This window comes from Phyllobates terribilis, unplaced genomic scaffold (genome assembly GCF_046119375.1).
Source record: "Phyllobates terribilis strain yellow unplaced genomic scaffold, ASM4611937v1 Scaffold_4__5_contigs__length_816908805, whole genome shotgun sequence".
In the NCBI taxonomy this organism is placed as follows: domain Eukaryota; kingdom Metazoa; phylum Chordata; class Amphibia; order Anura; family Dendrobatidae; genus Phyllobates; species Phyllobates terribilis.
Genome location: NW_027362764.1, coordinates 224,488,064 through 224,501,262, shown reverse-complemented (window position 1 = coordinate 224,501,262; position 13,199 = coordinate 224,488,064). Strand labels below are relative to the sequence as shown.

Below are 13,199 nucleotides of genomic sequence, written 5' to 3'. Positions count from 1 at the left end.
TCCAGCATGTAAATCACCGGAATAGTCATGCTGATAATGGCATCGTCAGCACTAAACATCTTCGTCGCCATTTCAAAACTGTGCAGAAGGGTGCATAGGTCCCTGATCTGAGACCACTCCTCCAGCGTGATTTGCCCCACCTCTGAATCTCGTTGGCCCAGGCTATACGTCAGAACGTATTGCACCAGGGCTTGTCGGTGCTGCCACAGTCGCTGCAACATGTGCAGAGTTGAATTCCACCGGGTAGGCACATCGCATTTTAGCCGGTGAAGTGGCAGGCCCAACGACTTCTGTAGAGATGTAAGTCGCTGAGCTGCGGGATGCGAACGGCGGAAGTGAGCACACAGCGACCGTGCCCTCTGCAGAAGGCCATCTAGTCTGGGATAGTGGGCTAAAAATTGCTGGACAACCAGGTTCAACACGTGAGCCATACAAGGCACGTGTGTGACATTGCCCCGGCGAAGGGCCGCACCCAGGTTTGCAGCATTGTCGCACACGGCCTTCCCTGGTTTCAGGTCCAGTGGAGACAACCATTCATGAAATTGGTTCTCCAGAGCTGACCACAACTCCTCAGCTGTGTGACTCACATTTCCCAGACATTTCAATGTAAAAACCGCCTGATGACGTTGAGCCCTACTGCCAGCATAGTAAGGAGGTGTGCAGGATCCCTTCTGCGCAGTTAGAAAGCTTGTGGCATGACCAGACAGGCTTTGGGTGCAGGTGGAAGACCGAGAGGAGGTTGAGGAGGCAGAAGCAGTGGAGGAAAAATGACATAAAGAGGATTGACGCACAACTCGTGGGGACGGCAAGACTTGGACAGCAGCCCCTTGTCCTGCTGTCACCATAGTTACCCAGTGCCCAGTCAGCGACATGTAACGCCCCTGTCCATGCCTACTCGTCCAAGTGTCTGTGGTGAAATGCACCCTGTCACACACAGAGTTTCTCAAAGAAGCGGTGATGTTGTGTGCGACATGCTGGTGGAGCGCAGGCACACCTTTCTTTGAGAAGTAGTGCCGACTGGGCATCTGGTACTGGGGCACTGCGACGGACATAAGGTCTCGAAAATCCTCTGTGTCCACCAGGCGGAAAGGCAGCATTTCTGTAGCCAAGAGCTTGCAGATGGTGAAATTCAACCTCTTAGCTTTCTCATGGCTAGGAGGAAATGGTCTTTTACTTGTCCACATCTGAGGGACCGAGGGCTGGCTATTGTGCTTAGACGGGGTTGATAAGGGTGTCCCCGGCAAACTGCCGGTCTGTGAGGAAGATGCAGGCGGACATGTTAGGTTGCCTTGATCCAAAGGTGGTGCTATCGATGTCGGACAGCGCTCAAGACCAGCTGGTGTTACCACCTCCAAAGAAAATGATGACCTGCCAATCACGCTGGCTGTTGCGGGTAAAGAGGTGGCAGGTCTGCGCCCCAAAACAGGTGTGACTGCTGTCCCCCCAGTCACAGAGGATGAAGAGGCCGCGGATGCACAAGATATGGCAGACGGTGGTTGGCCCGGCCGGCTAGACCGCATTGTAGCACACTGAGCTTCCCACTGCAACTTATGCTTCATGTCCATGTGCCGGTTCATGCATGAAGTACTCAAACTATGTATTTTTTGGCCTCTACTTAGCTTTTGCTGACAAATGTTACAGATAACACGAGTTGGGTCATCTTTATCGATCTGAAAAAATGCCCAGGCTATGCAAGGCTTAGCACCCATGCGACCTGAAGAGCCACCACGACTTGTGGTGAGAGGCAGAGTTGTGTTTGAGGATGCAGTTGTTGACGTGCTTCCAGTACTACGTCTCTGTCCAGGAAGGCGCAACCTGACCTCGTCGTCACTAGCATCTTCCTCCACCTCCTCTGCTGACCTCATCTCTTGGCTGACTGTGGGTTGACAGTAAGTGGGATCTCCGACCTCATCATCATCACCCTGTGCGTTATCACACCCGTCGTCCTCAGAGCCAACCTGTTCCTGCCCTGACAAAAAACTAAAGTTGTCGCTCCAATCAGGTATTTGAGTCTTATCATCGTCTTCCTCATTGTCTCCACCAACAGGAGTTACAGTTTGGGAATGAGGGTCTACATTATGGTCAGAACCTTCTGCGTCTGGTCCTGGATCCGACTCATAAAGATTCTGGGCATCAGTGCAGATCATTTCCTCGTCTGGATTCACAGAAGCGCTGGAGTCGACCTCTGATTCCCAGGCTATAGTATGAGTAAACAGCTCTGCAGACTCAACCATCTGTTCTACCTCATACTCAGACGGGCAGCTGGAGATTTGGGAGCTGTGAGGAAGCAAGTGCGATTTGGGTGACACCTTTGAGGACTGGAGTATTTGTGATGTTGAAGTTGATGTGGAGGAGAGCCCACTTAAAGGAGCACTTGATATCCGTTGAAGCACCCGCTGTTTTTGTGCCTCATCTGGAATTTGTAGCAATTGGCGTGGCCGTAAGAAAGGGATCTTATCACATTGTCCGCTAAAAGAAGTAGACATTTTAGTTTGGCTGGAAGATGGTCTTTCTTCTGCACCTACCCCACGGACACAACCTTTTTTCCCCTTCCCAACACGCCTATTCCCCTTTCCACCAGCAGCAGGCCTTTTTCCACTCATTTTGGTGGTTAACTAATTCACAACTCTGGAGTTGTTTGCACAAAAAAACAATGGATGGTAACCGAGCAGAGCTGAGTGGCCAAACTGTGGTATTAGGCCAAAACTATTGGCTGGGTTAGATGCAGAAAAAAATTATTTTTAATTTGCAACCTGATGGAGGTCAGTATAGATGGACTAATAGACCAAGTCCCACACACCGCTAGAAGCCCAAATATTTTTTCAGAGCTAGATGCAGAAATTTTTTTTATTCAATTTGCAACCTGATGGAGGTCAGTATAGATGGACTAATAGACCAAGTCCCACACACTGCTAGAAGCCCAAATATTTTTTCAGAGCTAGATGCAGAAAAAAATTATTTTTAATTTGCAACCTGATGGAGGTCAGTATAGATGGACTAATAGACCAAGTCCCACACACCGCTAGAAGCCCAAATATTTTTTCAGAGCTAGATGCAGAAAAAAATTATTTTTAATTTGCAACCTGATGGAGGTCAGTATAGATGGACTAATAGACCAAGTCCCACACACCGCTAGAAGCCCAAATATTTTTTCAGAGCTAGATGCAGAAAAAAATTATATTCAATTTGCAACCTGCTGGAGGTCAGTATAGAAGGACTAATAGAACAAGTCCCACATACTGCTAGAAGCCCAAATATTTTTTCAGAGCTAAATGGAGAAAAAAATTATTTTTAATTTGCAACCTGATGGAGGTCAGTATAGATGGACTAATAGACCAAGTCCCACACACTGCTAGAAGCCCAAATATTTTTTCAGAGCTAGATGCAGAAAAAAATTATTTTTAATTTGCAACCTGATGGAGGTCAGTATAGATGGACTAATAGAACAAGTCCCACACGCTGCTAGAAGCCCAAATATTTTTTCAGAGATAAATGAAGAAAAAAATTATTTTTAATTTGCAACCTGATGGAGGTCAGTATAGATGGACTAATAGACCAAGTCCCACACACTGCTAGAAGCCCAAATATTTTTTCAGAGCTAGATGCAGAAAAAAAATATTTTTAATTTGCAACCTGATGGAGGTCAGTATAGATGGACTAATAGACCAAGTCCCACACACCGCTAGAAGCCCAAATATTTTTTCAGAGCTAGATGCAGAAAAAAATTATATTCAATTTGCAACCTGCTGGAGGTCAGTATAGAAGGACTAATAGAACAAGTCCCACACACTGCTAGAAGCCCAAATATTTTTTCAGAGCTAGATGCAGAAAAAAATTATATTCAGTTTGCAACCTGATGGAGGTCAGTATAGATGGACTAATAGAATGATGCTATGCCCAAAAGATTTTACTTCACTAGGTGCAGTAAAAAAATTGGTATTCTATACACAGGTGGTATATCTTGCAACACAGATAGGCTACTCCACTGACTAACACACTCTGCAATAGGCCAAAAAGGATTAGCTTTGCTAGATTCAGCCAAATGCTGTGAAAAAAACTTGCACAGCACTGGCACAGACCTGCCTGGCAAAAACTGATAGGAACTGATGTAACCTAGTCCTGAAAAGGACTCCAATTACAATTAGTCTTTACTCCCACAATCTATCTATTTAAGAGCACAGACCTGCCTGATAAAAGTCGTAGGAAATGCTGTAACCTAGTCCTTAAAAGGACTGCAATCACAACTATTCCCTACTCCCAAGCTATCTGTATATTTGTGCGAAAATTGGCTTGAAATTAACAAGGTATAGCGCACACAGCAACAGCAGTGCCGTCTAACACGCAGCTGCAGCAGTGAGAAAATGGTGGCGACGGGGAAAATGGCTTGGTCTTATAGGGCAAGGACATGTGACATACACTGCCAATCACACATGCCCTTGCTTGTGTGAAAAAAAGCACTTCGCTCCGTGTGTGCGCTGCTGATAGGCTGACAGATTGCACCTCCCCACTGCAAATGCGGGAAAGAGAAAAAAAAATGGAGATCTTCATTGTTCCTGCAGAGATCCATCCCCTGCCCCTCCCCCCGCCCCGCTGTACACTCAAACTGCGTATTAACATTAATTTTCATCATTACTGAGAAAAAATCCAGTTATGATTTTGGTGCACGAACAGTTATCGAACATAACCTCGAACAGCCGAATTTTTCTCAAATTGTTCGTGTTCGCCGACCGGCTCGAACACCGCCCAAAACAGCTCGAATTTGAGATTGGCGAACAGTTCGAGTAGAACAACGCTCATCTCTACTGGCGAGCCACAAAAAGCTTATTATAACCTCGCCTTACAAGACACTAAGTAGTATGCCAAACTAAAAACAGAAATATTGGCATGCTTGGCAATGACTTTGTCAGGGCACAAGGGTCCACCATTTGGTGTATTTCGGTGACAAACCCTCCCGTTCTCAAATGTTTGACTTGCTACATCTTGTCTAGAAGTGGTTGCAGCCAGAGTGCTCCACCCCAGGCCAGATGGTCAAGGGCGTGGTTATGGACAGATTTATTCACACCCTTCCTAGACCTGTGCAGACCTGGGTTGACCATGGAGATCCTCAGAATGTTGACGACCTGGTTGGCCTTGTGGAAAGGTACCAGGTGGACGAGAAGTCATTAGGGAAACCAGGTGCCATTGCACCCCTGTACTGGGATACCCAAAAGGAGACTGACTCTCAAAAAAGGGGCACTAGAGCCACAAATGGGTTCATCCAAGGTCCCAAGGGCCCACTGAGGGGCTTCCGAGGGTTGGGGTTAAGGACTTAATTTGTTGGAGGTGTCAGGATCTGGGGCACATAGCCGCTCATTGTTCCATTTCCCCCGAGCTGATGGACTGCAGCCTAGGTCAGCGTGGTTCATATTACGCTTATCCGGCCTGCAGTGTGGACTGTCAACCCGGAAAGACACGTCCCTTGATGATAAATGGAGTACTGATGTCTGGACTCTTGGATACAGGGAGCCTAGTGACCCTCGTAAGGTCCACACTCCCTCACAAATTAATCCCCGGAAGGATTGTGGATGTCTGCTGTATTTACCGGGTGAATAAGGACTACCCTGTTACTCGAGTGATGATAGAAACGACCTGTGGCACTGAGTCCCATGAGGTCGGAGTGGTCAAGGACCTGATACACAAGGTTATAATATGGCAGGACTTAACCTTATTCTAGGACTTATGGCAAAAAGGGAAGGTGCCAAGGGACTCAGATAACAGCAGGTTCACCCTTAAAAACCCTCATCGCAGTTGGACATGGATGGGTTTCCCCTGTGTGTGTTTGCGGGCAATGAGGACAAGACGGCGACCCACGAAGCCAAGATACCTAAGTTGGGGGTTTCTGGGGAGAACTTTGGGACCGCTCAACTGAAGTACCTCATGCTACAAGGGGAGTTTGATAATGTCATTGTGTTAAACGGGTTGCTCAAGAGCCAGGGGCCAACACCAGGTTTCCACACTTTGCAGTAAATGGGGAATTGCTATAATGGGTGACTAAGCTAGGAGATGAGGTTTTGGTTACAACTGATAGTACCAAGGCCCTATAGGTGTAGGGTGTAAGACCTGGCCCACTTTCATGTCTTGGGTGAGCATCTGGGTATGGACAAGACCCAAGAGCAGATTCTTCAAAGGCTCTACTGGCCCAAATGTCACAGAGAGACTTCAAACTATTGTAAGTCCTGTCCCACTTGCCAGCTAACCGCCCCAGTCTCTTACTTCTGGAGTGTCCTAGTGTTGTTACCCATTAAAGAGGTCACGTTTGACCGCATTGCCATGGATTTAGTTGGACCCTTGATAAAGTCCACCCAAGGACATCAATATATCCTGATGGAGCTGGACTACACAACACGGTACCCGGAGGCGGTACCCCTAAGAAACTCCTCAGCCAGTAAGTATAGACCGAGAAATGATCCATATTTGTTCCCAGACTAGCCTGTCAAAGGAGATCCTGAGAGACCAAGGAACTCCATTCATGTCCAAAGTGATGAGAGAGTTGTGTAGGGCCCTCCAGATTGCGCAACTCTGGTCATTGGAATACCATCCACAAACGGACTGCTTGGTGGAGAGGTTTAATAAAACTCTGAAGGCCATGCTCAATAAGGTTGTGGAGAATGATGGTCGAGACTGGGACTGCCTACTCCTGTATGTGGTGTTTTTCACCAGGGCAGTTCTACAGACCTCTACGGGGTTCTCTTCATTTGAACTGTTGTATGGCTGGCATCCTAGAGCTCTCCTGGATGTTGCAAAGGAGACCTGGGAAGCAGAAGTTACACCACCCCAGAGCATCATCAAGCATGTGGCCTGGATGCAGGAGGGAATTGCAGAGGTAATGCCGATTGTGAGAGAGAGCCTCCTCCAGGCACAAGAGGCTCAATCAAGGGTCTACAATCAGTTGGCAAGGCTGAGAAAGTTTAGCCCTGGAGATTGAGTCGCAGTGCTGATTCCCAAGGTCTAAAGTAAATTTCTGGCTAAATGGCAAGGGCAATACGAAGTGGTCAAAATATTGAGCGAAGTTAACTATAAGGTCGACCAGCCAGGGTGAAGAAAACCCTATCAGGTCTACCACGTCAATCTGCTCAAACCATGGCATGATAGGGAGCTGGCCATCACCGGCCCAGAAACAACTGTGCCGAGAACTCCTCCAGCAAAACAGAGATCTGTTTTCAGAGATGCCGAGATGTACTCAGACCATGGAGCATGAATTTCTGACGGAGCTGCACATGCGGGTAAACCTTAAACCATATTTAATTCCTGAAGCCCAGCACAATGTGATTTCGAAGGAGGTGAGAAGAATGTTGAGCCTAGGCGTCATCAAAGAGTTGAAGAGCGGTTGGTCCAGTCATATTGTCCTTGTGCCAAAGCCATGTCAGACCATGCACCTCTGAGATGGATGAGGGAAAAGAATGGGAAGAATGCCCCGGTGAATAGGTGGATTCTGGCACTCCAGGACTTCAGCTTCCATGTGGAGCATAGGCCAGGGAAACTACACCCTAATGCAGATGACCTGTTCAGGCTTCCCTGTCTAGTGACTGAAGGTGACAAACCCCATGCTTTAGGCAGAGGGAGGGGATATGTAAGAGGGTAACTGGTAATCTGTGAGAGGGGAGATGTGTTTCACTGAGGTTATTAGCTTCAGTGATATGAACCTGGAAGTTTGCTCCAGCATGTTATATGATGAAAAGGGTTAATCGGCCAGGACAGGGCCAGGTTTATTGTGAACAGCTAACGAGTTGGGAGGGACGGCTGTTCACAATATCTCCACCCTATGGTGTGGTGCAGAAGGTAAAATTGAAGCCATTGGACTTACTGATTGTTCTGTTCTGTGTGTGCTCTGAAGGATAGCTGACCTGAAGAGCTGGGCTCTTGCTTAGAAGAGGTGAACCCTGATTTCTGAACGGGAGACTCCGCAGTTAAATGGACTGTCATGTATGCTGTTTATTTAGGCCAACAAGACTGAATGTGTTTATTTTGTTTTGGACTGGTTTATGGAGGCATGTTTTAATAAACCAGCTGAAGATTTAAATGAAAAGCATTCCTAGGGCTAACTCGTTAAGCAGCCGAGTGAGTCAATCTACAACACAAATATAATATGGCCAAATTTTAGCTGACAGTAAATAGGCTATGATAAAACACATTACAAACAGTGCATTTGTGCTTTTGTGCTTTATTGTCAATAAAATCATCCTCTGCCCATAGAATCAAATGTTGTGATCAGCACCTTGCCAGTTTGCATAAAGTGATGTGCTACCAATATTGATTATACCGTTATATTCTATTCAGTTCATTTCATTTTTCATTGCAGAGTGATAGATAGGAATATAGAGATAAAGCATATACTTTATTTTTCAGATTATAGGACACACCTTACTATTAGATGCACCCCAGCAGTAAATCGGAAAATGATATCACCTACTAAATAAAACTTCCATGGCGGTGTAAAGATGTGGAAGGGTCAATATCACTAACTTTAATACACTAAGATGGAATAGGGAGGTAATAGATCTACTGTTAGTGCTTCTCTGCAGCATGTGTATTATACACATATAGCTTTACAGGACGTACAGTGGCATGTAAAAGTTACATATATTTTGATCTTTTACATTTTAAAAATTACAAAAAGGAAAGCAAAGCACGGTGAGGCGCTGATGACCTGCAAGTAAAGCCGGGGCAGGCGAATTACAGTACTAAGCTCTGCCCTTAGCAGAAGAAGAGCGAAGTTAAGTAGCTTGTTTATTTTTTTTTATTAGTTTTTTTTTTTTAATGCAGCGCATGTTAAGTATGGTGTATGTTCAGCTTTTTTTCCCCATAGGCTTCTACACAGAATATTAAAAGCACCAGAAAAAATGCATGTTTAATTAAAAAAACACATCTTAAAATGCTTAGAAAAAAACACAGTTTAAAATGTTAGAAATTAAATTTTTTTTCACCAAAAATAAGCTAATATAAAATTATGTCTGAAGAAAACTCAGATTAGACATTTATCACCTAACGACACTGAGGACAAAACTGCTGGAACGCCCAACGATCACTAGAATGGCCATACGAACCTCCCTGTTCCTCCCCACCGCACGACCACAGTGAGATGTATGTTAACTAAAGTTATAGTAGAGCATGTGTGGTGCCACTCTATTCACAATCAATAGAACTAACAGAGGTTGGCAAGTACAGTGCTCGGCTTTTTCTCTTTGACTCATTGAATTAAAATGAGGGTAGTATGCTTGACTTCTGTTCCATCCAAGATACTCATAATTCAGTGCGTAGGAACTGGGGACTTGCCACCTATATTTTAGTAGTCCATGGGGTCCTGATGATGAGAAACTCTCTTTAACTCAGTTTGATGGGAAATTGAGAATTATTAAAAAAAAATTCAAATGACATTTTTAAAAATTGTACATGCCAACGTGGAAAATGGTGTGACAAAATTTGCGACTGAACAACACCCAATGTCTTTTCTAGAAGGGAACATGGTTATTCTAAATACATCTGTTTATAGCATATGTTCAGCAATGTTAATGCAGCTATAAAAATCTAGATGAATTATAGCTGGAGCACATGTTCGATGAGACCCCACTGTACATAAGCAGTTTTTGCATACAGTACTGTTGTGCCAAAACTCAACACCTTGGATTTTCAGCAGTATATGATAGAGATGTCATGTTTAATACCAGCCTAGGATCTTTCATCTTAGCTTCCAACTACACACATATGTTTGCCATCAGAACTGGATATACATAACCAGCTGGCTCTTGAAAGCATAGACTGTGAAATGACTGTTTAGCCTCTAATATATACATTTCTCCTACAGCCTTCCTATGCAGAATTTGATATCAGCGGTAATGTGTTAGGTCTGGTCTTCAATCAAGGAATGATTTGGTAATTTAATTATAATATACTGAAATCTTTTTTTCTGTGTGCCACAAATCTTACTTCTTGCAAAAAGACTTGAGTGACATCTTTTCTTCCATCCAGCGTTTGTTTTCCTTTTGAAGAATCAATGGACTTAGCTGATTGTTATATGGCTGAACACAAATAGCTTAGAATAGAAACTCAGTTAACAAATGGGACCAATCTGGCAACTTGTAGAAAAAATTGAAATCTGTCCACTATTCCATAAAGATTCCAAGCTTTAATATAGATCCATTTTTAAAATTCAGACAGAAGATCAGTGTTTTACGCATTTCAGGCAAATTAGTGGCCTTAGTCATAATACTCAGGAGAAGGTCACCTTTGTGGTAAAATACTGTAGCTAGTAGTGATGGGTGCAAGTGCTCGTTACTCGAGTTTGCCTAGGGTGCTCAGGTATGCACCGAATATTGCGGATGCTTGAGTGAGATGTTCTCGTCCCTGCGGCCCAATGTTCGGAGGCTGTTAGACAGTCACAAAACATGCAGGGATTGCCTGACAAACACAGTCAATGTTTTGTGGTTTTCGTTTCATATTCATATATAAAACATTTTTTGAATAAAAATATAAAAGATTTTGAAAAAACACAACCAAAGATAACCCTGAGGATACAATAACAAGTGTACAGTACACATGTATATACTGTGATATAGTATACTGAAGTCTAATCTATTTATTAATACTTATTATAAAGCATTTCTTGTGTTATAATAACCTTATTACCTACAGTATAAAAAAAAGCAGTTTATCACCTTCAGCTGAACTCACGTGCTCCCTTCTCTCAAACAACAGAAACACATAGTATTCTCATTAAAATATTTGCTATGCTTTTTAAGTCTCAAACTTAATATCAAGTGGTAACCTTAAATGACAAAAGCCAAAAGATTTTAAAGGGCAAAACTACTGTCTCTTATAAATTTCCTGCTTGTCAGATTTTATTCAAGGTTATTTCAAGTGACAGAATTAATATTGATAACTTGTATTTTATCTATCTATATCATTTCCATCATATCATTAACAAAGATTTTATTTAGCTCTTTTTTTTCCATTTCTAATTATAATTGAAATGTTTTGGGGGGTTTTCCACTTACACTGTCACATTGTTAACTCCAAAAATTACCATAAATAATTAATGCCTCAAAGAAAAAAAATATTATGGATTTTTTTTTAATCAAAAATGTTATTTCAAAACAATATTTAAGTATTTAGCTTCATGTTTTTTTTTCCACAATCTCAGTCATCAAAGTATTGGCACCAAATTCTATGGGGATGCTAAATTTTTCCCCCATTCCCTACCCCTACTTTTTCTTGGGACGCTCCATCCCCATTGCAGTGAGGGCAAAGATGGCAAAAAGTGGCAAAATGACAAAGCTCTCAGTAAAAGGAAGTCAGCTTTGTCATCTTGGTCCTTGCCTATGCAGAGCACAGCAGCCAATTTGGAAACTCATCCTGGCTGCTGCACTCTGCATAGACTGCAACCGTATTGAATCATCTTCACTGCACATGTGCTGCACTGTGATCCCCCATAGCTTTCTGTCTGTCTTCTGATTTGTATTTATGCAAGAGGAAATACATAGACCTTCTGAGATATTTGTCCCAAATTTAAAAAAAGTCCCCTGTAAGAAAAACACACTGACATTATAATATATATTTTAAACGATTCAACTGTGAGAGACAGAATCTAAAAATAAAAAACAGAAAATCACATTATATGATTTTTAAATAATTAAATTGAATTTTATTGCATGAAATAAGTATTTGATCACCTACCAACCAGCAAGAATTCTGGCTCTCACAGACCTGTTAGTTTTTCTTTAAAAGGCCCTCCTACTCTGTACTCATTGCCTGTATTAATTGTACCTGTTTGAACTCTTTACCTGTATAAAAGACACTTGTCCACACACTCAATCAATCAGACTCCAACCTCTCCACCATGGCCAAGACCAAAAAGCTGTCTAAGGACGCTAGGGACAAAATTGTAGACCTTCACATGGGATTAGCTACAGGACAATAGGCAAGCAGCTTGGTGAGAAGGCATCAACTATTGGCGCAATTATTAGAAAATGAAAGAAACACAAGATGACTGTCAATTTTCCTCGGTCTGGGGATCCATGCAAGATCTCGCCTCGTGGGGTAAGGGTGATTCTGAGAAAGGTCAGGAACTACACATGAAGAATGGTCAAGGACTTGAAGAGGGCAGGGACCACAGTCTCAAACATTATCGTTAGTAACACACTACGCTGTCATGGATTGAAATCTTGCAGGGCGTGCAAGGTCCCCCTGAATGTCCCATCTGGAAGATCCAAAGGAAGTATGGGAGAAGGTCATGTGGTCAGATGAGACTAAAATAGAACTTTTTGGTATCAACACCATTTGCTGAGTTTGGAGGAAGAAGAAGAATGAGTACAACCCCAAGAATATTATCCAAACTGTGAAGCATGGTTGAGGAAATATCATACTTTGGGGGTGCTTTTCTACAAAGGGAACATGACGACTGCACCTTATTGAAGGGAGGATGGATGGGGTCATGTATCACAAAATTTTGGCCAACAACCTCCTTCTCCTCCTTCCCTTAGTAAGAGCATTGAAGATGGTTCGTGGCTGGGTCTTCCTGCATGACAATGACCTGAAACACACAGCCAGGGCAACTAACAAATGGCTCCGTAAGAAGCATTTGAAGGTCCTGGAGTGGCCTAGCCAGTCTCCAGACCTGAACCCAATAGAAAATCTTTGGAGGGAGCTGAAACTCAATGTTGCGCAGCAACAACCCCGAGACCTAAAAGATCTAAAGAAGTTCTGTATGGAGGAGTGGGCCAAAATTCCTGCTGCAGTTTTTGCACCAAATATTAAGTTCTGTTTTTCTATTGTATCAAATACTTATTTCATGCGATAAAATGCAATTAATTATGTAAAAATCATACATTGTGATTTTCTGTTTTTTATTTTTAGATTGTCTCTCACAGTTGAATTGTACCTACGATAAAAATTACAGACCTCTCCATTCTTTGTAGGTGGGAAAACTTGCAAAATCATTAGTGTATCAAATACTTATTTTCCCCACTGTATATATTTTACATTCCTTAACATTAATGTATTCTTCAGCATCAGGAAAAAGTAGAAGACCTAAACTTAACAGAAATTGCACAGCCTTAAAAATAAATGTAGTTTACATTGCTCTAAAACAACAATGCTCAGTGCTAAATTTTATGGACCAGACTAATGCATGTAATAGCAGGCAGTTTTTGAACCCATCTGAAACA

General features: G+C 43.0%; 1 protein-coding gene across 1 annotated transcript in view; it reads left to right on the top strand.

Moving 5' to 3' along the window:
* The window catches only part of LOC141264640 (transmembrane channel-like protein 2), a gene marked incomplete at its 5' end in the record, with an annotated part of 316,798 nt that overhangs the window by 276,884 nt on the left and 26,715 nt on the right, over positions 1-13,199 (top strand). Inside the window, one exon of the mRNA XM_073676913.1 lies at positions 9,842-9,909. Coding sequence (XP_073533014.1) covers positions 9,842-9,909 — 68 coding nt within the window. The remainder of the gene's footprint in view (positions 1-9,841; positions 9,910-13,199) is intronic.